The sequence below is a fragment of the Podarcis melisellensis genome (genome assembly GCF_964234715.1).
Source record: "Podarcis melisellensis genome assembly, chromosome: 8".
NCBI classification, from domain to species: Eukaryota; Metazoa; Chordata; class Lepidosauria; order Squamata; family Lacertidae; genus Podarcis; species Podarcis melisellensis.
The window spans coordinates 9,350,419-9,377,649 of NC_138540.1; the positions used below are offsets into that span (position 1 = coordinate 9,350,419).

General features: G+C 43.3%; 1 protein-coding gene across 4 annotated transcripts in view; it reads right to left on the minus strand.

Annotated features, from left to right (window-relative positions):
- Positions 1-27,231, minus strand: part of HECTD4 (HECT domain E3 ubiquitin protein ligase 4) — a 124,999-nt gene that overhangs the window by 42,882 nt on the left and 54,886 nt on the right. For 3 of the 4 annotated variants that reach the window (XM_081923231.1, XM_081923234.1, XM_081923232.1), the window contains exons 17-35: positions 27,003-27,131; positions 22,379-22,503; positions 21,150-21,303; positions 19,713-19,813; positions 18,495-18,693; positions 17,334-17,453; positions 15,689-15,793; positions 14,939-15,102; positions 13,915-14,148; positions 12,402-12,594; positions 12,102-12,206; positions 9,920-10,008; positions 9,511-9,686; positions 7,702-7,837; positions 7,450-7,591; positions 5,045-5,211; positions 4,256-4,402; positions 2,027-2,211; positions 970-1,123 (exon numbers count right to left, since the gene is read on the minus strand). In XM_081923231.1, coding sequence (XP_081779357.1) covers positions 970-1,123; positions 2,027-2,211; positions 4,256-4,402; positions 5,045-5,211; positions 7,450-7,591; positions 7,702-7,837; positions 9,511-9,686; positions 9,920-10,008; positions 12,102-12,206; positions 12,402-12,594; positions 13,915-14,148; positions 14,939-15,102; positions 15,689-15,793; positions 17,334-17,453; positions 18,495-18,693; positions 19,713-19,813; positions 21,150-21,303; positions 22,379-22,503; positions 27,003-27,131 — 2,825 coding nt within the window. The remainder of the gene's footprint in view (positions 1-969; positions 1,124-2,026; positions 2,212-4,255; positions 4,403-5,044; positions 5,212-7,449; positions 7,592-7,701; positions 7,838-9,510; positions 9,687-9,919; positions 10,009-12,101; positions 12,207-12,401; positions 12,595-13,914; positions 14,149-14,938; positions 15,103-15,688; positions 15,794-17,333; positions 17,454-18,494; positions 18,694-19,712; positions 19,814-21,149; positions 21,304-22,378; positions 22,504-27,002; positions 27,132-27,231) is intronic. The other variant, XM_081923233.1, reaches the window with a different exon arrangement.

Genomic DNA, 27,231 nt, shown 5'->3' on the forward strand with positions numbered 1-27,231 from the left:
TGAGGTTATCACCCCTCTTTTATTGTTCATTCTGGGTTGCCCAGTCACTGCCACAGTGTCCTTTCTCTTGGCAGATCAAGATGAGCAGGTGACAGCAAAGGTTGCAAGGTTTTTAGCTGGGGCAAATAGAATAAGATCCACTATTTGACTATTGATTCAAATCCCTAAAATGTATTTTATATTCCTGACTTTTTATTTCTATTCTTTGTATATCGTGTTGTTGTTTTATTGCTATGGCCAATGGCTGACGCAAATAAAGATTCATATATATATATATAGAGAGAGAGAGTGTGTCTTTAAACAAAATCAGATGAAAACAGGATGTTCTATACAACTTGGGTTCCAAGCCTGGCAAAATTGTGATTTCTCAACTGGAGAGTAGAAACAGAGCTAAAAAGACTAGAAGCAATGCATCTTCAATCAGGGAACCATTGTGTACTGTAACCATTTATTTGGGATGTGTTTCAGCTCTTGCTGGGATTAACAGTGGGTTTGTTTGTCTTTTTGTTTAAAATGACCCTTTGGGGGCCAAATTACAAGGCAACCTTTTCCACTTTCCATGGAAAAAGGCAGGAGGACAGCTCTCACAACAACACAGCTTTGGACAAAATAAAAGGCATTGAAATTGGCTGAGTCATTTTAAACAACAAAACCTTCCCTTTGACTTCCCACAAAATTCAAGGGTCACAACAAGATTGCAGAGTCAACTCAAATTAATCTTCCTATTTACATTAATGACACAACATACTAAGAAGAAAATGTGCTACAGGAAACTGTGGGTGTTCTGCGACCCAAATGGCTTTTGGTCCAGCAGCATAGCATATCAAGCTGCTCAAATATTTAGGATTCACTCAAAAATGTAAATAGTTTTTTGTTGTTGTTTTTACTCCAAAGCTCTGCCACCAACATTGCTAAAATGAGTTCATTCTAGTCTAAAGTGTGATCCAGAGACCAAGAATTTGGCAGTACCTAGACAGATCATTCAGGAGACTGAGCACATCTTGCAGGGCATCATTTCCAGCTGCCTGGTTGCCACAGCACTCTGTGGCACGTGCCAGGTGGTTGGTTAAGAGACTGGAGACCTGGCGAGCCAAACCTGAGTGCACAGCCTCAGTTGATCCACCTGCAAAAGGAATATAAATGGGATCATAGTTGATGAGATCCAACTAAAACACACTGAAAAGCTATTAGAAAAAGGAGAACACCTATAATGAAAAATGTAGATTGGAGGTTGTAGAAACATTTATTGATTTATAAAAGTATTTAAATACCACCCACTCATAAAATATCAGGTGGCATACAGCAACATAAAAAAACACACCATTAAAAGCAGTATAGTCCTGAGTGGGCCTTTTAGACATTTTTGTTGGGGTTGTAAAACTTGAGTTAGAAGATGGTTGCTTTTGATTTAGATGCTCTCCTGCATAGGAAAGTCAAAAGTCCACAAGAGAATTAGAAGTATAATAGGATGTTTTGCTCAGGAAGTTGTGCACAGGAGTGTCAAAAGTTCAGAGTCTGGCAGCCAAGGAGAAAAATAAGGATCTCCAAGAGTCTATCTCCTGATTAGCTAAAAGGGGCTGAGGTGGGAAGTGATAATGCTGTACACAAGCCAGTCTAGAAACTAGTCTGAAAAAGTCGAGGAGTCAGAAACTTGAAAAAGTGAAGAGCTGCCAAAAGGGATGAGATGCTTTACAGGCATGGCCAAACTTTGCCCTCCAGCTGTTTTGGGACTACAACTTCCATCATTCCTAGCTAACAGGACGAGTGGTCAGGGATGATGGGAACTGTAGTCCCAAAACAGCTGGAGGGCCAAGTTTGGCCATGCCTGCTTTAAGAGAGCTGCAACATTGGAAAATGAGAGTGTAGATGGACAATGAAGCAAAAAGGAGCCAGGGGAGATTTACACTAAGTTATTGCCACGAAACAATCAGTTCAACCAAAAGCTTCCATATCTCTTTACTGCACAAATATGTTGCCAAGCATCTTAGTTCACATAACCAGGGCCAGGCCTGCAAGCCCCTCCTACCTTCCTCTTTTTCCCATTCAACACAACGGTTGGCCAGCACTTGGAATGCAGCCCAAGCCATGGTGGCCACTTTCTGCTTCTTTGTTTGCTTCTCATTGGAGCTGGATTCGGTCTGGCTGCTTAAACTGCACAAGCGATCCATCAGCTGGACGAGGCCACTCCGCACCAGGCACTTCTCTTCACTCCTGCCCAGAAACATGAACCACGACAGTGGGGTGACAGTAACATTTTAGCCCTCTTAATACACGCCCGAGTTGAAACCACACGACAAATATACAGCGTCTGTCAATCTCATTTCCTTTTTTTAAAAAAGTAATATTTATTAAGAGTTTAAGGATTACAGAAAGAAGGAAAAAAACAAAGTTAAACAAAACAATACATTGCAATACATAAAAAACCCAAAAACACTACTTATCTTAACAAAACAAAAACAGAAACAATGAAAAACACATCCAATATTTCCATATCTTATCTTTCATTTACTTGTTTCATCGACCTCCTCACACATCCCTTTTTTGTATTCTAGTTCAGTTAGCTATTTCAGCAAATCCTTTCCATCTTTCTCAGTTTTTGTCCTATAATTTATCTTAACACAATCTAACCTTACTTTTCCCCCTTTGGCCCATTAACAATCTATTTTTACTTAATTCTTTATAACATTTCTGCTAAAGCCATCTAACTTCATTCCAGCATCCTTCTAACATACATTAATTTTACAATGTTTCTGTAAATAAGTCTTTAAATTTTTTCCAATCTTCTTCCACTGACTGTCAATCTCATTTCCTGCTTTGCTGCTGTATATAATACCATGGTGTCTTGTGCTTAACTATTTTTATTGTTCTAATTATATTCTGAATGCTGAGTCCCATGGTGAAGCTATGGTCAGAAAGAAGAGCAAGATCTTTAACTATCTATAGGCAAATTTGGACATAAAAACTGATACGGGCTGCCTTGGCATTCTCAATACAACGTGGAGTTACTCTATCCCTTTTCACACTAGGGCTCTTTAGAGCTACTAAGGCATTGCTCTTCCACAAGCATCTAGAAACTGAAGTACTGCTACAGTTCTACATAGCATTTAATGTATGCTCCTATATTCCCCATAATAATCCCAGCATGCCTATTCTCACAAGCAAGATTCATGTTTATTCAGAGGTAAATTCCTTTCAGTTCAGTAGGACTTGGTGCTTTAAAAAAGTGTCAGTGTCTCCCTGTTTGGTGTGGTTTAAAGCAGCTCCTATTTCTCCCAGTCCCCCTTGATTAGTTTCTTCTTCAACCAGGTCAGAAAAGAACTAGTTTAGGGGGGAAAGAACTAAAGGGCTGGTATCTGGAAGAATCAGGAACTGCTCTAAACTGCATCAAAATGGGGAGACCTTTATGCCATATACCAGTAGTCAGACAATTGTTCCGTCCAGCTCAGTTACATCAACACTGATTGGAAACCTGGTGAGCCACGTCGAAACAGGACTCTTTCCCATCCCTACCTGAATACATTGGTGATTGAATCTGGGACCTTTTATGTGCAAAGCATGTGTTCTACCAGTGAATTATACGCCCTTCCCATAATAACCAACTAAAGGGCTGATTTCAGAGAGACATTACTGAAATTGGCCTTTTAAGCATTTCCTATACAGTGGTACCTCGGGTTAAGTACTTAATTCGTTCTGGAGGTTCGTTCTTAACCTGAAACTGTTCTTAACCTGAAGCACCACTTTAGCTAATGGGGCCTCCTGCTGCCGCCGCGCCGCCGGAGCCCGATTTCTGTTCTTATCCTGAAGCAAAGTTCTTAACCTGAAGCACTATTTCTGGGTTAGCGGAGTGTGTAACCTGAAGTGTATGTAACCTGAAGTGTATGTAACCTGAGGTACCACTGTAATCATTCCCTCCTGGTCAGCAGCACTGATGAAATCAATTTGTATTTACTTGTCTAACTTTTTATTAGCGCAACTGCACCTGATAAAAATACTACCAGTAATTCAAAATGAGATTGGGGGGGGGACCCAGTTTGTGAAGACAAAATTCCAGCGGTGGGGGAAGGGGTGGCATAACAAAACAGCAGCAGTGCAACCAGAAAATGAACACAGAAAGGTGAGGGAGGCATCACCAACCATTTTTAAAAACGCTTCTCATGAACAATTGCAGGTTATTGGTAAAGCTTGGTTTTGGACACGTTTCCTCATGTAACAGGATACTCTGCTCACAAGCTCTCCCACGGTGGGACATGCCTACCTGGTGTATGGTATCGTGCACAGCAGGCCAATGCTGTTTGCACATGCAATGGGGTACCGAGCGCAGAGTGCCACCACAGAGGTCATGGTCTCCCCAAAGGCTTCCTGAACTTGCTCCACCATCCCACCGCAGGTGAGTTCTTCAATTCTGTGGGAAGTTAAACAGTCAGGCCCTATTAAAACAGACTTTTTGAAAACATAAACTGCCCCCAAATCCCTGGAGGATGCAAGTGTGAGGTGCGATGTAAGAAAGAAGGGACTTTTTCGCATTGAGCCAGCCATGCATTTTAGCAGCTTGCTGCAATTAATACCCACACCCTTGAAAAGAGCAAAACAAAATCCAATCTGAGAGATGGAAGAATAAAAAAAAGGCAGGGAGTCAGAGGCTTGTTAAATTACAGACTTATGCTGGTTTTTAAACAGCAATGGTCTTTCCTCAGGGAACCCTGCAGATTGGCAAGTTGGACTTACTGCGACATGCTGTTCTGGTCAATGCATTCAATAAGGAGGTGCCAATTATTACACAATTGCCTAAAGAATTTGTTCAGCTTTCAAATTTGTCAGAACCTTGGCTTTAGCAATCAATTTTAAGGCAGTCTAACCAACCACCACTCAAAGGTGTCCCTGTGATATGATACGATCTCATGCCACATGCAGTGCTATTTGGGCCATCTCCAGTGTTCCTTCAGTAAGTCTGTTTCCAAAGATAAGGCTTACTCCCACCACCACCACCAACAATCCACATTCCCCTCCAGCCCTCTCCAGATGTGAGTCCCTGAAGGGATCTTACCGGGGGCCTCCTTGAAGCACCATTGTGACTGGACCCACAAGATGCGTCACACCACCAACACGAACAGCTGCTGTCAGGAGCTCTCGCATGTGCACCAGGGCCTGTTTTCTGGTGTTTCCACGGCGCCACCGAGTCTGAGCAGCTAATAGGAAACTGCTGCTCGATACCTATGAGAAAGGGATGGGTGAATCCTGTGACGTTGCCACTGGGGACATCAGCAGTGTTTCTGTTTGTGATGGCTGGCTGGCTCAGAGCGTACCATCTTCCTTGAAGCATGCAAAGTGAGGGTTACTAATAAAAAGTTGTATATAGTGCAGGGCTTGCCAATGAAGCGCTGTGTATGCCGGTGTGCTCATCAGTGTCCCCTATGGCGCCCACAAGTCTCAGTAAATATCCCTTCAAAAAGCCACAATGCACAAGTGGCTGTTTACTCTTCCTAGATAGATAGATAGATAGATAGATAGATAGATAGATAGATAGATAGATCTTTATTGTCATTGTCCCATGCAGGAAAATGAAATTGCAAAACTACATAAAAACTACATAAAACTACCACAAAACTACATAAAACTACATAAAAACTACATAAAACTACATAAAAACTACATAAAACTACATAAAAACTACATAAAACATTCAAACCCCCCTTAAAACTCTAAAACCCTATTTTAAAATACACTATACTGTAGAAACCCCTTATGCTGCGTTTAGAACCAGAATTGCATTTGCATAGAAACTGTTTCTCAGGTGGCTAGTCCTGGCCTTTATAACCCTATACCTTCTTCCAGAAGGCAGAAGCTGAAAGAGATCATTTCCAGGGTGCACACTATCCTGTGCTATCTCTGCCGCTTTCTTATAGGCACCTGGCAGCATAGATTTGATCTAAGGTGGGAAGAGTGCACCCAATTATTCTCTCTGCAGTCTTTACAACCCTGGATAGCATTGTTTTTTCCCTGGCCGTGCAGCTCCCAAACCATACACACAGACCATAAGTTAGTACACTCTCCACAGTGCAATGGTAAAATGCCATCAACAGGTCCTTTGAGAGATTGTTTTTCTGGAGGATTCTCAAAAAATAAAACCTTTGCTGTGTTCTCTTCATTAGGTCTTTGCTGTTCTCTCTCCAGGTTAGGTCGTTTCTCAACTCCATTCCCAGAAATCGAAACACTGAGACCTGTTCCACGCACTTCCCCTCAATAATAAGTGGCTGAATATTCAATTTACATTTCCTAAAGTCCACAATGATCTCTTTTGTTTTCTTTAAGTTAAGGAGTAAGTTGTTTTTCCTGCACCACTCCCCCAACTGCACAACTTCCTTCCTGTAGGCCGCCTCCCCCTCTCCAGCTGTGATTAAACCAACCACTGTTGTATCATCTGCGAACAAGTGGCTGTTTACTCTTCCTGCTCAATTCCTGGCTTGCACTATGTCCCCTTAAACATGCCCACAGTTCACTGGGTGCCAAAACTAGACCCCTGCCGCTCCTTCCATTCTGAACAGGATTTAGGGTTAATAGCTATAAATTGTAGTTCTACACACTTTAGAAATCAGGTCTCAGTCTCTGGCATCTCCAGCTAAGAGGATCTCAGGCAGCAGATCTGAGTCATTCCCAGTTAAAAGTAGACCAATGGCCTTAGTATAATGCAGCTTCAGACATATAATGACTTTCGACAATGTGAGCCTTTCTACAAGGTTTCTACAAACCCCGTCACCTGAAGTTCAGCAGATGGTGGATGAGGAAAGGGGTCTCTTGGTCATATGTCCCATTTATGGAATACAGTGGTGCCCCGCAAGACGAATACCTTGCAAGACAGAAAACTCGCTAGACGAAAGAGTTTTTCGTTTTGGAGGTGCTTCGCAAAACGAATTTCCTTTGGGCTTGCTTCGCAAGACGAAAATGTCTTGCGAGTTCCTTCGGGTTCCCCCCCCCTTTTTCTAAGTCGCTAATCCGCTTATCCGCTAAAAGCCGCTAATATCGCTAATCCGTTAAGCCGTCAATGGGCTTGCTTCGCAAGACAAAAAAACCGCTAGACGAAGAGACTCGCGGAACGGATTCTTTTCGTCTTGCGAGGCACCACTGTAGTCTTCCCTAGAAAAGTTCACCTGGTGATAATGTTGGTATCTTTTTGGTGCCAGGCAAATACTTTTTAAATCTGTTTGGTCATCCCAGTACATTATGTAGCTGGTCAAGCCTGCTTTTCATGGCTTGCTGGATTTTGAAGATTTGTTGATTCTTCGCTGGTATTGCTTTTACCTAGTGTTCTATTGTAATGTGCTTGTTGCTTTTATTCTATACAGCCCTGGGAGACATTGTTTTCTTGCAGAGCATGCACAGGTATGATAATTAATGCTCTCTGACTGCAACAGTCTGATAGGCACACTAACTTCTGTCACTGGCATGACTTACTGCTTGATCAGGATTGGTTCCGATGAAAGCAAACAGCTGCCCCAGCAAGACACTATAGGTGGGCTTGTCTCGGCTGTCCTCAATGGTGAGAGACTGAAGAAGAGTAAAAGAGCTGCTTCTGTGGCTAGTCACATGGCGCCGCCTACAGAGAGGAAAAACAGATCTTATTAGGGAGATTCAGTCACCTCCAATTACACAGAGAGGGTAACGAAACACTGGCTGAACTTAAAGGAAGTGAGAGACAACATATACCTCTGGCTTGACCGCGTGAACTCTAGGTCATCATTTGCAATCATTTCAAGATCAGATGGTGCTGACATACTGCGGAGGAAAACAGGCTGGCGAACAGCATGGGATATCACCTTTGTTTCTGATGCTGATTTGCAAGCTGTAGTGTTAAGGGAACAGAAAGAAGCTTTGGTTTATTATTATTATTATTATTATTATTATTATTATTATTACTATTACTGCTACTACTATTTCTATACCTCTCTTTATCCAAAGATCCCAGGGCTGTGTACACTAAGAACATAATTTATGCAACATAATAATAAAATAATCATAATAACAGTCCCTACCCCATCCTCACATTTAAAGAGAAATGCTTTTGCCTGGCACCTAAAGAGATGTAATAATGGTGTCACCACAGAGTAGGCCCGATCCTGTGCTGTTACCCTCTGAACCTCTATGGAGACATAGAGAAGAGCCTCGGATGACAAAAACAGGTTTTGTGTCAGTTTATATGCGGAGAGGTAAGGTTTTATAGGTCAGCACCAGCACGTTGAATTGGCAGCCAGTGCAGCTGGGCCAGGATCGGCATTATACGGTATACTAAAACAGTTTTATTCTGGTTACAGATAGGTAGCCGTGTTGGTCTGCCATAGTCAAAACAAAAAAAATTCCTTCCAGTAGCACCTTAAAGACCAACTAAGTTAGTTCTTGGTATGAGCTTTTGTGTGCATGCACACGAAAAGAAGAAGTGTGCATGCACACGAAAGCTCATACCAAGAACTAACTTAGTTGGTCTTTAAGGTGCTACTGGAAGGATTTTTTTTTTAGTTTTATTCTGGTGAGCAACCTGGCTGTCAAATTTTGCACCAGCCCCATGTATAACAATTGCAGTAAGCCAACACAGAGGTTGCCAGAAAGTTAGGCTATCCCTGTCCAGATAGGGGCATAGCTGGGCCACCAGCTGAAGCTGATGGAAGGCACTCTGCGCCACTGAGACCACCTGAGTCTCTAACAACAGTAATGGATCCAGGAGACCCACAAGCTATGTACCTGCTGCATACAATCCCCCCAACCCCAACCCCGCTCCAAATGAAGTGACATATGATTAGCAGAAACAAAGACAGGTTGATTAATAAAAGCTTATATCAGCTGGGACTACTGTTAATTTGTTATACCTCTCTTTGTCCTTTGTAAATTCAATTTTCTTTTTATTGTGGCATGTTATATTTACATTTAGGAGATGAAGCAGAATTAAATGGAGTAAGAAAAGGGAGGAGAACCCACAACACTTTCCTCCTTTTTTTAAAAGATATTTATTGGCAATTTCACAAGTTTTATAAAACATAAAAATCACAAAAAAGACACAAAAAAGAAAAACAAAAATACATAAAAGGAAAAAAAAACCACATGTATAACTTCATTCCCTTATATGCGTGAAACTTACTTTCCCAACCTCCTCATACCTCTCCTTACTGTATTCCATTCTCTAATTAAGTCTCTTCAACAAATCCTTCCCTTAATTTCTATTAAATTTTTAAGCTTACTTTCCATATTCACATAAATGTTACAGCTAGCAACCCCTTAATTTCATAATCAACATCGTCTTAGCATTCCACAATTTTACAGTATTTCTTAAGATAGTCTTTAAATTTTTTCCAATCTTCTTCCGCCTTCTCTTTCCTCCTATCCCTTAAAAACATTGCTGCTGCTTTCTTCTTGCTTCCTACTTTCATTGCTGAGTTTCTACTCTTAAGCAGCTTGTAAACTGCAGGAAATACTGCACTGAGAGCATCTTTCACTTTAAGACATCAGATTCTTTTCTTTCCTTACCTGGTGTCTCTGCAGGTGTGCCAGATATACTCCTGGTAAGCCCAGACTGTGCAGCAATGGTGACATGCAAGAGCAGCTCAGCTCGGTTCATCAGGCTCTTGACCAGGGTTTTTGTTTTACCCATGGGATGCAAAGGCTTCTGAAGCAGAGAGTTCACTTCTTGGAAGAATTTCTCCCTAAAAAGCAGTGAAGTTAAATCCCACACAGGTCAGATGTCCATTAGATCTTCAGAAACACGTTGGAAGAGAACATCCAATGCTATTCAAATCGGAGGTTGCATTAGGAAAAAACCTGGATATTGGGAACCTTAGACTGGAACTTACAAATGTACCAGCCCACACGTACCAATCAAATAAACCACCCAAATAAAGAGAACAGAATCTCTACTGAATTCAGCAGCCACACTAACCTGAGTGAGATAACCATATTCTCGAGATCGCTTCCATCAAAAGAAATCTCTTTCATTGAACACAAAAGTTCCAATTCTTTCATTTTGCTCTAGAGAGAAGGGGGAAATATATTGAAAAGGGAGGCCAGATATTGCATTTTTAGGTCGTATAGTACCTCACGATATTTTATAGGCAAGCATGGTTATTATTTTTTAATGAATAAATAGAGTAGAATAGAATATATCTGATTCAGGAGATAATGTAGAGTTTTTGTTGATTACGCGGACAGGAAATGTCCACTTTCATCTGTGAAATAAAATCCACCTTTCCTCTTCAGTGGTCAGATCCAGCACAGCATTGGTGCTCTGAGCTAGTTGCACCAGATGCATAAGGAAGCAAAGAACACATAAAGATTCAGTTCCTTTCATTTCCAAACTAAGAATCAACCTGACCGATTAGCACCGCCTCCCACAACTGGTGGCCTTCAAATAGGGATGGACAATTCAGTCAATTCCTGTTTCTCATATTTTTAGTCTCATAAATTCAGTTTGCCACTTACTGCATCAGTTTACAATTTTAAAAATCGCAAAAATTCACCAGCATTTTAGTGTGAATTTCTCCTAATATACCCATTTCCCAAAATATACTGTATTTTGAATGCTATTTTCACTAATATATGCATTTTAATGCATATTTTCTTTTAAATCACATATTTTTGTACACATTCTTTGGTTGGAGAACTCCATCACAAAATGTGAAGAAGTGTGAGTTTTGAAAGACAGCTGCACTACGGTTCAAAATATTGTTCCAGGAAGTATGAATTAGGAAGGTTCACTTTAAAAGTGGACCAACACAATTTTCTCCTCTGCCCCTTCCTCCAGCTGTTTCGGACCACATCTCCCATTGTGGCTGGGGCTAATGGGAGCTGGTGTCCACAACATCTAAAGGGCGACAGGTTGGGGAAGGCTAGATTAGCACATATCAGGAAGAGAATCTGGTTCCAAAAGGGTAAAGACGCTTCAGGTAGCTGAAGGCAGGAAACTCCCACCAAATATTAGCTGGAAAGGAAATACATATTTGCAGACATTAGTTAGGCCCTAAATGCACAGACAATACCTTTGCAGAGCACCTTCTCCTTACCACCAGATCGCTAATTGACTTCAACATCCCTCTACATTAGGGTTACCAGACATCCCCGGTCCCCGGGGACAGTCCCCGGATTTGCAAATCTGTCCCCGGACAAATTCAGTCCCCAGATTTGCAAATCTGTCCCCGGGAAATGTGGCAGCGGCAGCCTCAGCAGCCCGGAGCCAGCCTGGTAGCGCAGTTGGCTCTGGCTGGCTTCAGAAGCTGCTTGCTGCCTCTGCCACTGCCAAGGGGGAACTGGGGACGTCCAGGGGTACAGATTTCCTGCCCCCTTTGTTTTGACAGATTGGGGGAGGCTCGGGAGTTGCGGGTGGGCGGCCGTTGCCCAGTAGGGGTGCAAGGCGTGTGGTTTCCCTGCCAGGCAAGGTGCAAAGCCCTTCTTTCGCACCCTGTGAAACATAAATGCACAGTGTTTTTAAAAAGCCGGGCAACGGCCAGCTGCCCGCGACTCCTGAGCCTCCCCCGATCAGACAAAACAAGGACCCCTTGGTGCTACATAGGAGACCCCAGCTCTACTGTTTCAGGCAGGAGTCTTTCCCAGCCTTTCTAAAGATACACAAGCCTTTTGAATGCAAGGCAAATGTTCTGCCTTCACCAAACCTGCAGGTTGCCTTTCCCCTTCAATCTAAAGAATTTGAATTATACTGAAATAATTACGCAGAACCAGACCCATTTTCTAAATTATCTGGCAGGAGTAGAACACTGGCAACTATTTTTACAATTCCCCTCAAACTGCTCGCTTCCAGTTGCTCCATTTTATTACCCTGACATACTGAGGAAACCCTCGGATCCTTTGGAGACGCCTTTCCCTTACCTCTATGCCTGCAAAACCCTGCTGTTCCTGGAAGAAACAGCAATCAGCATTTGCAGCTTAATTTCCAGCGCAGGGTCGATCAGTCAGTCTGCTTCAAAGTGCCCATGATTTGTTCTTGGGCACTAATAAAGCCAGCACAACGTTTTATAGGAAGAGGGAAAGCTTACAGCAATTCAGAAATAGCATTGCCTGAGTTCCTCCGTTCTTACCAGCACTGAAGGGGATCAACATATGATACTCACCTCGTTAAAATGATAATCATAAAAGAAGGGCACATTGTTCTCCAATTTCCCATGCATGGCATCTTCCACTTCACTTTGCCATTTCTGTTCTAATTCGGCGACACTCTGGGCAAAAAAGAAAACGAAAAAGTGGGGGGATATGAAAGTGTTGGAGCATCATTAGCCTACCCAAAGGTAAGGGGAAATGTGCCCGGTGTGCTAAGAATATAAGGCTCCCCCTGGAGATATACACCTTAATTATAAAGGGCCCGCCATCTTCTTTCTCTACACCGGAAATTTACTTTTTTGTAGCATTTTTACCTGCAATTGTCTTTCCATGGCATTTAGTTTCTTAAACGTTTCTCCCATAATTTTACAAAGCAAGTCATATTCTTCTGCATGCTCCTCTTGATACTGGAAGTTTATGAGGGACTGGAGTGCATCAACCAGGTTCAAATGTTTGATCACACATGAAACTACCATTTCTTCCATTATGTCCGGCTGGATGACCTCTCTGTTGAAGGTAAGAATCAAAAATGAAAAGTTGGTAAGAAGGTTTTTTTGGCAAATGGGCATGACAATTCTGTAGATTTGTTTGGCCTGAGAGTGTGGGTCCACTGTGAGGGGAGCAAAGGGCTGTACAGTGGAACTTCTACTCACGTACGGAATCCATTCCGGAGGTCCGTTCGTGAGTTGATCTGGGTTGCTGGTAGAAGCACCGTTCTGCGCATGCGCATTCAGCGGCAGCACCATTCTGCACATGTGCAGACGGTGGCAGCCACTTCTGCACATGTGCAGATGGCAGAATCCGCTTTTGTGCGTGCATGAATTGCGGCAAACTGTGATTGGGTTTGCGGCAGTTGCGAGTCGAATTGTTCGCGAGTAGGAGCGGTGGTAAGTCCAAATTCTACTGTATAAGGGACCAGTAATCTACCAACAACTTTGGTCAGTTTTTAATAATATTAGTGTGTGGTGAGGGAAGTGGATGATTCACACCTAAAAGTATCTCAGGTAGCATCTACCTACATATCAAAACCATTTATTTCAAAATCACATTTAAACTCAGAAATCCAACTACTAAACATACTTAATATCATAGACATAATATGAAATGACAGCTATTGAAGAATTAAATAAACCCACCCTTCAGTTTACTTAAAATGAGATTATTTTAAACATATGATTTGTTACAAGTGCACATGACCCAAAATGAACAAGAAAAAAAAGTTCTAGTTACAGGTAGGTAGCCGTGTTGGTCTGCCGTAGTCGAAACAAAATAAAAAAAATCCTTCCAGTAGCACCTTAGAGACCTACTAAGTTTGCTATTGGTATGAGCTTTCGTGTGCATGGGTATCTGAAGAAGTGTGCATGCACACAAAAGCTCATACCAATAACAAACTTACAGTGGTGCCCCGCAAGACGAATACCTCGCAAGACGGAAAACCCGCTAGACGAAAGGGTTTACCGTTTTGGAGGTGCTTCACAAAACGAATTTCCTATGGGCTTGCTTCGCAAGGCGAAAATGTCTTGCGAGTTCCTGCGGGGTTTTTCCCCCTCCCCCCCTTTTCCCCAAGCCACTAAGCCGCTTAACAGCTGATCCGCTAAGCCGCTAATCAGCTGATCCGCTAAGCCACTAAGCCGCTTAACAGCTGATCCGCTAAGCCGCTAAACAGCTGATCCGCTAAGCCGCTAATGGGCTTGCTTCGCAAGACGAAAAAACCGCAAGACGAAGAGACTCGCGTAACGGATTCTTTTCGTCTTGCGAGGCACCACTGTATTAGGTCTCTAAGGTGCTACTGGTAGAAAAAAAGGAGGAAGAAAAGCTGTTACACACCTGATGCTGGGTCTGAACTGAGGCCGAGCTCGACCAGATATTTCCCTGAGTTTGATCATGATTCCAGGAGGGAGCCTGATCCTTGGCAAGTCAAAGTAGTGACCAACAGGAGGCACAAGAATATCGGAGGGATAAGTGAACTCTCGGTCTTCATCAATGGTTAGAGGCAGCGGGGAGGGGCTTGGGGTGAGGGCTGGAGAGATGACGCCATTGGCTTCCACTTGCCACTGGCACCTGGAAAAGGAAAGAGAGGGAGGAAGTCTTCTGTTCCTTTCAGGCCTCAAACAAGATCTATCATTTCCAAAGTAAAGCAGATTAGAAGACAATGTACCTGAAGTGTGCATTCCTAGCAGAGAAATACACTTATTCCTCAAAACAAAGACCTTAAAACAGCTTCACCATGAAGCTGTCTGACAAACACCAATTGGGCCTTCAGTTTCAGAGTCTTTCTGACATCTCTTATGAGGCCCCTCTTGCACACTCTGGAATCTCTTTGTTGTTACTCCCATTTTGTTTGCAATTCAGCTATTCATCCGATTGATGAATTTAGGAAAAACAACCATCTTCCACAAATTTCAACAACCTTGCTGTAACTCAGAGCCAATCTGGATGTGATTTGGGAGGTCTCTCACCCAATCTCCCAATGCCTTTTTCTTTGGTTGCACTGAAGGGGTGTGTGTATGTTAACCCTTTCCTGCTGGACTGGTCCTGACACAATCAGCCACACACCGAAGCTGCCATTAGGTGTGATTTCACTTGGGTAAAAGGTGCAGGGGAGAAATGTTAACTTGCCAACTCTACAATTTGTATGATTTTATGATTCTTTTCCCACAATCCCCTGCTCCCCAGCAGCTGCTTTTCAACAGAGAAGAAGACATGGGACATTCCTAAGCATGAGAGTACCATTTCATATGGGCTTTGGTCCTAAGCCACCTGCACACAAGGAAAAAAGGCTTAGGAGGCTTCTGGCATCTGGCAAGGAATTAACATCCTGTCCCCTTGCATTCATCCATATATTATTTACCTCTGTAAAAGTTTAGATCTCAGAAGATCTTGGCACGTTTCCTCCTCTTTGGTTATTTCTGGTCCATTGTACAGAATCCTCAGCATAGAGCAAGCCAGCACAGACAAGCCTAAAGCAAGGTCTACCAAGAATGGCAACCCCCCGGACACATCTTCCGATGACTCCTTCAGCACAGAAAGGCAAAAATGCACACACAACAATTAATGCTATTGGTTTTTATATACTTATAAGTGTTAAAGTTGAGTGACATATGAATGTGTTGTCAAGGTAATTGGGGCCCACAATAGGTTAGGCAGTACCATTACATGTCTGTCCCTCTTCCTCTCCCCTCAGATCCAGCATATTTAGACTTATTGTAGCAAATTCCCATTAATGTCCCATATACAAACCTAACACAAGCCTACCTGAAGGAGTGCCTCCACCCCTAACGTTCTGCCCGGACACTGAGGTCCAGTGCCGAGGGCCTTCTGGCGGTTCCCTCACTGTGAGAGGCCAAGTTACAGGGAACCAGGCAGAGGGCCTTCTCAGTAGTGGCCCCCGCCCTGTAGAACTCCCTCCCACCAGATATCAAAGAGAAAAACAACTACCAGACTTTTAGAAGACATCTGAAGGCAGCCCTGTTAAGGAAGCTTTTAATGTTTAACAGACTATTGTATTTAAATACTTTGTTGGAAGCCGCCCAGAGTGGCTGGGGAAACCCAGCCAGATGGGTGGAGTATAAATAATAAAATATTATTAATATTTTTATACCTGTGCTCGAACTGTACAAGCAAAGCCCCACATTGCTTTGTCTGGGGTGTTGTGTTCTCGGCCACTCCGCATTTCAAAGGAGAAGGTAACGGTGTCCCCTTCCACCTTATGTTTCGAAAGGGCAAAGGAGAAACAGTTAAACAGTATGTTTCCGAGCACAATTCAAAGTGATGGTGCTGACCTTTAAAGCCCTAAACGGCCTCGGTCCAGTATACCTGAAGGAGCGTCTCCACCCCCATCATTCTGCCCGGACACTGAGGTCCAGCGCCGAGGGCCTTCTGGCGGTTCCCTCATTGCGAGAAGCAAAGCTACAGGGAACCAGGCAGAGGGCCTTCTCGGTAGTGGCGCCCACCCTGTGGGAACGCCCTTCCAGCAGATGTCAAAGCGATAAACAACTACCTGACATTCAGAAGACATCTTAAGGCAGCCCTGTTCAGGGAAGTTTTTAACGTGTGATATTTTACTGTATTTTTGGTTTTTATGGAAGCCGCCCATAGTGGCTGGGGAGGCCCAGCCAGATGGGCGGGGTATAAATAATAAATTATTATTATTATTATAAATTATTATTAAACAAGTAGCTAAAGAGAGGGTGCAATCCCTCTTTCATGCACTGCTGTCTTCACAGACTTTCCATGGGGGCCTCAGGAGTATGATGGGGTAGCAAGGCATTACAACAACTGAAATGGCTCTAAAAATCACAGGAAGCCACATTGGACAGACTCAGGTTCAAATCCCCACTCAGTCACGGAGCTCACTGGGTAACTTTTGGCTAGTCTCCCCACCCAGCACTGCAAACGGAACCTATCTAACAGGATTGTGAAAATGTAATTGGGAGGGAGGGTAGGTAGGGAAAAGAAGAATTTATGCGATTCAGAGCTCCCTGGAAAGGTAGGGGCAAATGCAGAACATTAAATAAATGGATGTGTGTTTTAAGAGACTTTGCCAAAGCACTTGGACATTCTTGGGCAAGAATTGGCTTTGGATATAAAAGCCAACCACCCTTCTTCTGGTTGACCAGACATGAGATGGAAAACCCAAATAATACTCGCATACATAATCTGATTTCAGAGGTTGCAACTGGTAGAGGTCCTTGACCATGGAACCGTGACAAATGTGGAAAACACAAGGACTGGAGGTGACAAGGAAGTAACTGCGATTGTTCCAGGCCCATGAATCCATCTCTCTTACAAGAGATTATGCTTAAGCCTAACTACAATGGCACTATTTTTTCATAATTTTGTTTTTAAAGATGACCACTAGCTTTTTTTAAAGTGTTCAAACACAAAGACAATAGCCAGCCTTTCCCTGTACATTTCAAGTTATAACTGTATCACAAGATCAGATCAGCAACAATTATAGTTCTGGAGCTGTTCCTTTGCTTTTCCCTTCTCCTCCTGCCACTCATTTAACACTACAAAATAAATACTGAACTCAGCTGCTACAGTCCTCCTTGCATGATTTTTTTATGGGTGTACAACAAAACACAAACCATTTTTCTATAAAGTAGTTCCCAAACAACTACACAGCCAGATGGGTGGGGTATAAATAATAAATTATTATTAAATTATTATTATTATTGTTATTATCAAATTTGGTTGAAATCTTGTTGCTGTTATTTTAAAAAAGAGAAATCTTTGCTCTGTACCTTTACTAAGTCTTTGGGCCAACCAGTTCCTAAGACACTCCGGCTCCCATATCCTAGGGTGTTGCCCCCATATTCAGCAACCTTCCGGCTATTTGTGTTGGGGCCTGCGTAGATCACCAACTTCAAGAACATGAAATAAACTGTTAGGTGGGGTAAAGACAAATACAACGTGCAGACTTACGGCAGTTTGAATATTTAAAGTTAATTCCAAATTGCTGTGAAGGAGACAAGCAGGTGGCTTCCTGGTTTTACACGCAAATCACTGAAGCAATAATACAAATGGCTTTTTAGAAGTAAATAGCAGGTGCAGGGCCTCTGATCTGGACCAGGAGCCTGGCAGGAAAGGCCACTTTCCTTTTTGAACCCCGCTCCCCATTATCCTGATCAGGATCAGAGCTCCTGGCCTGCTGTTTGTATGCTAGAGAAAGATCTGATCCTTGGCAACTGAAGTTTTCCTTCCAATGCAAACATCAGGTGTAGGCACTTCGGTCCCAATCAAGGTCACAGCAAGAGACAACCTGCCCCACCCAGTTCAGATTTTGATCCAGATCACAGCCCACTCCATCCTATCTTTGCAGGTGTTTACATTTATTTTTTTAAAAAAGCCACTAGCTAATGACATGTATGGTGCCACATCTAGTTTGGCCCTCAACTAGCAGTCAACATTCAGCAATGAATAAATGAATTGCAAGGGATCTCCTCTTCACACACAACCAGCTTCTGTGATCCCACACAGAGGCTCGGATCAAAACCTTCCCCTTTTTTTCTTCCTGGCAAAAAACGGTGCTATAGATATGTCTGATAGGCACAATCTGCACTTTCTGGAAACAACTGAAGCCATTTTCTTCCTTAAAAAAAAAAGCTTTTCCAGCTGGATAAATAGGTCTTGGCCACGGGTGTCCATTTTGTATTGGTTTAAAATTCATTTGTTTTTTGTGTTGCTTTCAACTGTTTGTTTTTTTAAAGCTGCTTTTATTATATTTTGGACATATGTGGAAGGCAATTAATAAATAACAATAATCATATTGTCCATGATAAAGACAGAGAGCATTAATGGACAGAGGCTTCTCCTGTGCAAACTCTACTGAAGGAAATGGAAATTGCGCCACAGTACTGATTTGTTGTGTTCCACTGGGAAGATCTTTCTAGGATTCTACTAACCTTATCATAATCATACTGTGAAGAGCAGCGGCTATCAAACCTCAGGTACAAACAACGGGCTCCCGGAATATGCACCGTCTCCTTAAATTTGTAATTGTCTCTGACGGGGTGGACTGTCTCTACAGTCTTCCCAGCAGCCCAAGGAGCTGGAATCTTTAAGCCCGTAAGGAAACCTGGCTCTTCTTTTTCTTCTAGCATTCTAGCATTTAAGAAAAGCGTGAAAAGGGACAAGCATTAGCAGAGAAAACATAGAGTTTGTACAACAAACCTATCACAACAGCAAACACATGGTATGTGAAGAAGGGCCTTGTGCTGAAGACAATTGTGACAATTGAAGGCAGTTTGAAAGAGGAATCGCTGCTCATGTGGGTTACAGTCATCTGAGGCTTGCTTGGCAGGTTTTTCAACTTACTGAATTCCCATCTAGTGTAGGGGTATGGACCCAAGAAGGACCTCAAAGCCTGTAGGTACAAATAAAATGCTACTTCCAGTGATGAGGCTGGCTGTTCAAACAATGCACCCTTAATATCAGGAATTGTTGAAATCTACTTCCAAGCTGATATTTACCATGCAGAGGAACCACACACGTTTTATACAGGCACATACAAGCTTTTCCTGAAGGACAAAGAGCACATTTGAGGGTGCTTGCCATTGGGAAAACAGGGAAAGTGGGGAGAGTTAACCCCCTTACCCCAGTGCTGCAGTGTAATGGGACCCCCCCCCCCATGGCTGCTGTTCAGTTTTACAAAACCTCACAAGATTCAGTAACAGATCTCACAACATCCCACCTACTTGTGACATAAGTTGTTAAAAGCAGGATCAGGTAATATACATTGTGCCCATTATGAATTAAAACATAAAGCTCTTGAAACAATCTCAACCTTTTCTAATTTTGATGCTGTTCCTCTAGAACCCTTGAGGTGGCAGGGAAAGGGAGGAGAAATAAAAGCTATAACTTGCTCTTCAGAAACACCTTCAGTTGGATCTATAACTTTCAGCTCTTTATGAGAAATCCCCCCCACCCATGAGCCTACAAAGCAATTTTACAGAGCAATGCAACGCGGACCCTGTGGGGTTCCTTGCCTCTGAATCATTCTTCCATAATGATTTATGTCCAGAAGCAACATTGCCAGCAAGCATATGAGAGAGTGCCTTCAACATATTAAAGTAGTGAAGGATGAGGGTCAAAGGGCAGTCGGATGATGTTACGTTGATTACCTCTCATCAGGGAATAGCTTGCTCCTCTGCTCTGATGCCCCTCCAGGAGAACTGCCCGCTTCAGAGAAAACAGGAGACTGGGTTTTCAGCAGCAAGGCTGTCTGTAGCAAAATGAATACGGTTTGCTTGTGATTAGTAAAGTAGTTTATAATGCTATCTCTCAAATAGGGAAGGGGGGGACTGGAGAGGCAGGGAGGGAGGTGAGAAAGAGAGAGGCTGTCTTTGCAAGGGGTTGGACTCAAAGACTCTTTGAGTCCCTTGCAACTCTACAATTCTATGACTTGCTATTGGTACTGATGCCCTGTCAACCCTCTCTATTGCCCTCAAAGATAGCACAGTTCCCCTGGTCCAGATCATCGCCTGGAAGGAGAATGAGGATGTTTCCTCAATAGGCATTTAGCATGACATCAACGTGATTCCTTCACTCACTTTTTACAGGGCACCCACACAACTCTTATCACCTAAACATTGTCATCCTGTAGTTGCCCTGTGGTTCTTCCATCTTTTCTTAGAGCACAAAAACTCCAACTTTTAGGAAGAACAAAGCAACAGTGCAGTCTCCCAGCTCAACACACATTCATTATAAGACTTGTGGGGAATGTTGTTTTATGACCCTTTTTAATTGCTATTTTTGTACTTATTTAAATGTTTTCCCATCTATATTGTTTTAATGAAAGATGCAAAGCACTACAACACTCCACAGCTAAAGCATTATTTTAGTATAGTGTTATTATACTACTACACCATAGAATCATGATAAATTATATTATAGCTTACAGTGTTATAATGCTTTAGCTATGTTTCATTTAAAAATAGTCAGAGAAGTGTTCACTAAAATATTTATTTCAAAAGCAAATAAATAGGGGGTCAGAAAACAAGCAGTGGTTATAACATACCACAAGGGGTTTAGTGAAGGTGTGGTATGGACAGAACACAGTGGAATGTACACACAGAAAATGCACAACACACTCAACAGGGTGGAAAGTCAGCTGCAATTTCACTTATATCTTACAATGGAAAAGCAATAATTGGGTCATGCTAGGAACCACCCATCTAGATGCAGCCTGAAGTTCTGCTTATTGGCAGATTTTGAACTGTGCTCCACATAGCACCATATTATGGCTATGTGTAAGTCTTTGTAACGAGGCAATTCAGTATCCTCAATGCATTGTGGGAGCTCAAATTTTACAGGGATGAACATTAAGAAAATAATGTGATACTGTTTGCCATAAAAGGATGAATGCAACCCCCTATGGCAAACCCAGTGGGACAATAAGCATTATAAAAAGTTTGCTACAAGGTAGAATGAAACAATATCGCTATTCCGCACAAGGGTTTCAGTAGCAAAGATCATTCCAAGGGAAGGAAAAGAAACATAAAACCATTTGGAAGGGTGGAGGAGGGGGAAACCACCAGCAGAGGAAACGGAGGCCATACCTGACTTGTGTAGAGGACCAGCTGCACCAGCTGAGGCATCAGAGCATCGGCCATGGTCAATGTTTGGAGATTGGGGTGCATCAGAGAGGTCAGCAAAACCGGAAGCAAATGGCCCAGCATGGTGGCTTTGGTCACCTGCTCCAGGCCTTTTAACCTGCAATGAGAAGCCCTCTGGATTTAGAGCATCTTGCTGCCATGCTCACTTACCAGTCCTGCTTCAGCACACCCAACTGTCTTACTGTGAATGTCCCACCCCAAGTTGCCTTAACCCAGGTATTGGCAAACTCAGCCCTCCAGCTGTTTTGGGACTACAACTCCCATTATCCCTGGCCACTGGTCCTGATAGCTAGGGATGATGGGAGTTGTAGTCCCAAAACATCTGGAGGGCCGAGTTTGCCTATGCCTGGCTTAACCTCCCAAATACATTCTATCTCCTCCATCTTCAACAGTGCAACAAGCTCTCTTAGGTGCTGTTCCCCAGATCCCTGACACCTCTCCAACTTTCCATCATCTCTTCTGGACCTCCTGAAGCTTGCCCTTGTTGCTGCTGTTGTCAAACATCTCCTTCTCACACAGCTCATATTTAGACCTCTCCCACCCTCTGAAGGATGAACCCTTGCTCACAATGTCCCTGGTTCAGACTTTTCTTATGCCCTGCACATTTTTGTTTGAGACTCAGACCCTAACTTAACTTGCATCCTGCCAACCAAATAGCCTCTAGCACACACAAAAACTGCATGACAGTTCCCCAAATCTCCTGATTTTGGCAACAATAAAGAGAGAGACAGCAAAACGGTGCAAGTTCTGGTGAATGCCCTTTGCCAAGGAAGCAAAGAGAAACCTGCAGAACTGAAAGGAAGCACATTCTAGTGCCATCTATTAGGCAGAGTATCAAGGGCCATTGGACTATTACACCTCCCTCTCTCATCCAGGAAAAGGGAATAGCAGCATGGCCACTTCTCTCATCCAGAGAAAGGACAGCTGCAGATAGATTGCTTCCCTCCCTCCCTCCCCCAGAAAGATCACTCTGCACCAACTGTCAGCGTCCTGGGACTACAGACCAGAATGGAAGCACATATCGATCCCATCCTTCATCCAGACAGCTGAGGGATATCAGGTTGTGTGTCTTCTTATTTTATGCTTTGCAGTCTGTTGCAAACTGCCTTGAGGACCTTTCAAAATCAAGGTGGGGCGTGAATCTCCAAAGCAAATGAAGTACATAAACTTACCGCTGTTCCCTGTCTGGAATATCGCTGTTTATCAGAGCAGTGGTGACTTGCTGCAGCATTTCTAGAACTTCATCGCACCCCGTAAGGATCTGAGTAGCCAGAGCCAAGATACTAGCTTTAAGCTCCTAGGCACAAAAACGTTAAGAAGAAACTTGTGTTTACATGACCAAGGGAACAGCTGGTTTTAAAAACAAACAATCAAGCAAACAGAACAAAAAAATAAGCATGGGCTTCCGAAGTTTATGTGATGGTCATGACAATGAAGCCGGCACCAACAGATCGCTCCAGGACTGAGACTGGAGACAGACAATAGTTTCCTTCAAACAATGGAAAGTGGTCAGAGGGGCACCACTGCCTGTGGCAGATACATTCATTTGGGCCCCATCTCCATCCATCTTTAGCTGTGCTTTAGAATCCCCAATCATCCACCTTGATCAGAGATGTAACTGGGACACAAGAAATGGGTGGACACACCATGAAAACAGAAGCTGCTATTGCTCCACCTTTGACTCTGCAGGGAAACAATCTCTCTTTTCCTGTGTCAGCTGGAAGTTTAAAATATTAAACTCCAAAGTACTAGGAAAAATTTAATTAATTAGAGTGCAAGATGCACTATGCAGGAAATGAAGAACATATTTTGACCAGGAGGGCTCCCTGTCAATAAGGCCTGATAAAAATAATATGGAAGCCCTATTGGGTCTTTTTTAAGTAGGGAAGGTTCCTTCTCAGACACACAACGTGTCTTCCAATGTCTATGTACGAAGGTGAGCACAAGGGCCACAATTTCTAGTGAGGAATCAAGTTTGATTAACTGATTTTTTTGAAGTGCCAAAGTCATTCAGCAGCAGACTGTGGAAAAAATGTTAACTTTTTTCTTTAATATAAATATTAAAAAAATATAAGTAGTAGGCACCCATAACAGAAGGATTATATTTGTATCTCTCTCTCTGTCTCTGTCTCACACTCTCACACACAGGGGTGGTGGAATTCCTCTTCTAAGATGCTGTTTACTTCCAAAACCAAATAAAATAATACCTCCCTCAGAATGATTGCTCTTCCTCCTATGCAAAATGACAGATTTAATCCGTTAAACCTTTTACAACAACTAGATAGTTTTTTCCCTTTTTGCAGCAAGCTTAGTGGGCACAGGAGCATGCACACACACACACACACACATTCCCCCTTCTTCTGTCCTCACCATCCTGCCCAATTGGCAAATCTTCTGCAGATCTGATGATGCTATTAAATTGCAGAAAAACAACATTGTTTGATATTTCCCTATGGCTGACTGAAGCAGTCATTTCCCTGTCTAGATTCTATTTTTAACTGTGGGGGGGGGGGAGGAATAAAACATGCATGTTGCATTTGGGAAACTCCAGCTAGTTAACTGCAGACAAGGGACTCTAGTGGGCTAGGCCCCGACTGCATACAGTACTTATCAGAATGGTTTATCCAGCCCTGTCTGCTGGCCAGATAAGGAACGAAACAGACAGTCTTAGAAGGGAAGAGAGGATGATACGAACTGCAGAGAAGAACTGGAAAAAATAAAAACGTGTTTGTAGGATGAAAGATGGCATGGACACAGTCAGCATTTACTTCATACAAGTACACAAGTACGCCAAAGAATAGCAAAAAGGAGACTGACAGAATTGAAAATAAAGGGGCAAAACTAAACATGGGCCTCCTGTGAGGGCCCTGCAGAAAGAAGTGGAAGCTGCTCTTATATTCCAGCCCATGGGCTCAGCCTTGAGTAGTGGGCTGTGGGCTGCCTTTCCTTCGCTGCTCCTCCCTTAAGCAGCTGAGATAATAAATGCAAAGCCAGCTGGAAAAGTAGCACAGGCCCTGCATAAAAGCATATTTTGCCCCATTTCTTCAGACAAGCAAGTAATATTCCCTCCTAGAGAGTGGTGGTGAAGTTGATGGGGCGATTATGTTTTCAGAAATTCTACAGCACTGCTTTGCTGAACACAGATCCTCCTGAGTGGTACAGCTAGCAACATGTTTAAATTTTAAAGTACTTGAAAGTGTAGGGATAGCTTTCCCTTATCAGGAATACCCAGTGGTTCAGTTAAAGCAATAGCTCTAGGACAGTCACCGGGTCACGTTTGAAAAGAGGTACATCTAGAATGGGATTGAGGCAGCAACCACTTAGGATAAAAGTTTTTAGAGGTTATCACACTGACTTACAGTAAGTCAAAAAGCTGATGGGCGAGTTGCAGATGAGGGCATCCATACCACAGACATAAACAGGTTTGAAACCTACTTAAGGGCCAAACCATATGCTACGGTAAACATACTTCTAGGGAAAGGGTGCTTAAATTAACCTCCCTCACGTTTTTACTTTTGTTTTGAGAAAAAGGGTCTCAGTTTGGATCACACTATCTACTAGTGCCCAGAGTCCTGTGCAGGTTTCCTGTCAAAAATCCCTCCAGCTTCTTAGCTCCTCAGGGATCAGCAGGACACCAGTATGGAGTGGGAGCAAATTCCAGAGCTGGACCTCACAGCTGCTGTTTCTTCAAACTTAAATGAGGCTTGCTTAAGGGCACTTTTTTAAAGAGTATTTTATCAGAATGTGCAGCACAGCTTCTTTCAGGAAACCCTGAGCATATATGAAGCTGCAGAGAATTCTCAATTTAGAGGTTCAAAGGTCTGAGGTGTGAGAAAAGTCATGACCTTTAGTGAGATAAACCTTTGTCCAAGACAAAGGCTGCCTCTGGGGTTCCATGTAGTGGGTAGGGCAGCTCCAGGAATAAAAAGCGATGAAAATGCAAAGCTACCCTCCATGCCAGGGATGGGAAACTTGCAGCCCTCTAAATCAGCCCTAGCCAGCGTTGCAATGCTCAGGAACCATGGAAACTCAGTAATATCTTGGAGGCCACAGGTTCCTGAGGCCTGCTCTATGCTAACACCCAGAGCACCCTTTTAGATTCCATATGGTTAAGAAATAGAGATTTCGTTTGTGGGGGGGGGCAGGTAAATACTCTAGAAGTTTTAAAGGCCTATAGATGGATATATTCTAAAATGAATGGGAATACAGTGGTGCCCCGCAAGACGAATGCCTCGCAAGACGGAAAACCCGTTAGACAAAAGGGTTTTCCATTTTGGAGGTGCTTCACAAAACGAATTTCCTATGGGCTTGCTTCGCAAGACGAAAATGTCTTGCGAGTTCCTGCGGGGGGTTTTTCCTCCCCCCCCTTTTTTCCCAAGCCGCTAAGCCGCTTATCAGCTGATCCGCTAAGCCGCTTAACAGCTGATCCGTTAAGCCGCTTAACAGCTGATCCGCTAAGCCGCTAAGCCGTTTATCAGCTGATCCGCTAAGCCGCTTATCAGCTGATCCGCTAAGCCGCTAATGGGCTGGCTTCGCAAGACGAAAAAACCGCAAGACGAAGAGACTCGCGGAACAGATTCTTTTCGTCTTGCAAGGCACCACTGTAAAGTATAATCTTATAGATTAACAGAACTATCTGCCACAGTTCTTTCTCTAAAACAAGGAGACTCTGGCATAAGAAAAGCCTGCTAGATAAATCCAATGGCTCATCTAGTCCAGCATCCTGTGCTCACAGTGGCCAAATAGTTGCCTGTGGGAAACCAGCAAGCAGGATTCGAGCACAAAAGCACCCTCCCCTCCTACTGTTTCTAGCAGCTGGTATTCAGAATGCCTCCAACTATGGAGTCAGAGCACAGCCATCGTGGTTAGCAGCTAGTGATGGCCTTATGTACCGTATTTTTCACTCTATAGGACGCACCTTGTTTTAGAGGGGGAGAACAAGAAAAAAAAATCTCCCCCTCTCTGCTCAGTGCCCCTTCAGCGAAGCGGCAGGAGAAATGGAGCCCCTTCCATTTCTCCTCCTGCTTGGCTGAAGGGGCACTGCGCAGCTCTCCCTCTCTGCTGAAGCCAGGAGAGTCTTGCTCTCCCGGCTTCAGCAAAAGGAACCTGAAGCCTTTGGAGCGCAACGCAAGTCCCCGCTCCCTCTGCGCTTCGGTGGCTTCACGTTGCTATCGCTGAAGGCAAGGAGCCTGCATTCGCTCCATAGGACGCACACACATTTCCCTTTAATTTTTGGAGGGGAAAAAGTGCGTCCTATAGAGCGAAAAATACAGTACCTCCATTCATTTGTCTAATCCTCTTTTAAAGCCATCCAAGTTGGTGGCCATGACTGTATCCTATGGAAGAAAGTTCCATAACCAATGATTTACTGGTAATGATAGTCTTTCAGTGCAGACTAATTTGATGGTTCAAAATAGAGGCCCTCGTGAGGAACAGCCACCTCTGGACTGAACTTGCAGTTGGTGGAGAGCAGTAGCGGCAGCAGCAGCACACAATAATCTCTGTTGGTCTTCCTGATTGCCACTCTGGTGGAGGTCAACAGGGGAGCCTAGCCATGCATTGCAAAGCACAAGAGTTCCTGAATTAGGGCACACATAGCTTCAACAGCACCTTCCCTCCTGAAGAGGTCACCATTGAGAATTCTAGCTGAAGCTGTCACAAAATTACACTGAGACAACAAGAAGGGACAAGACAGCACAGAGAGGGTATACCCATCAGCTGAACTGCAGAGATACAAGGGCCGGAAGAGAGCATGGGTTGTTGAAATCAGAACTGGAATTTAATATTGGTGTTTACCTGTACCTTCAATGTTTCTCCCTGCAAGGAGCTGTCACTGTCATCGTTTTCATCAGGCTTAATCAAAATTGTATTACTCAGAAGATGGTTCTGTACGGCCATCAGATACCGCAGGCAAGAAGAGGCAGCCTTTAATATAAATGAGCACCATTTGCATTATCATCTCAACACTTCAACTAGAAAATCAGCACAGAAAAAGGTTGTGTGCTATTTTTGAAACACAGAGGAA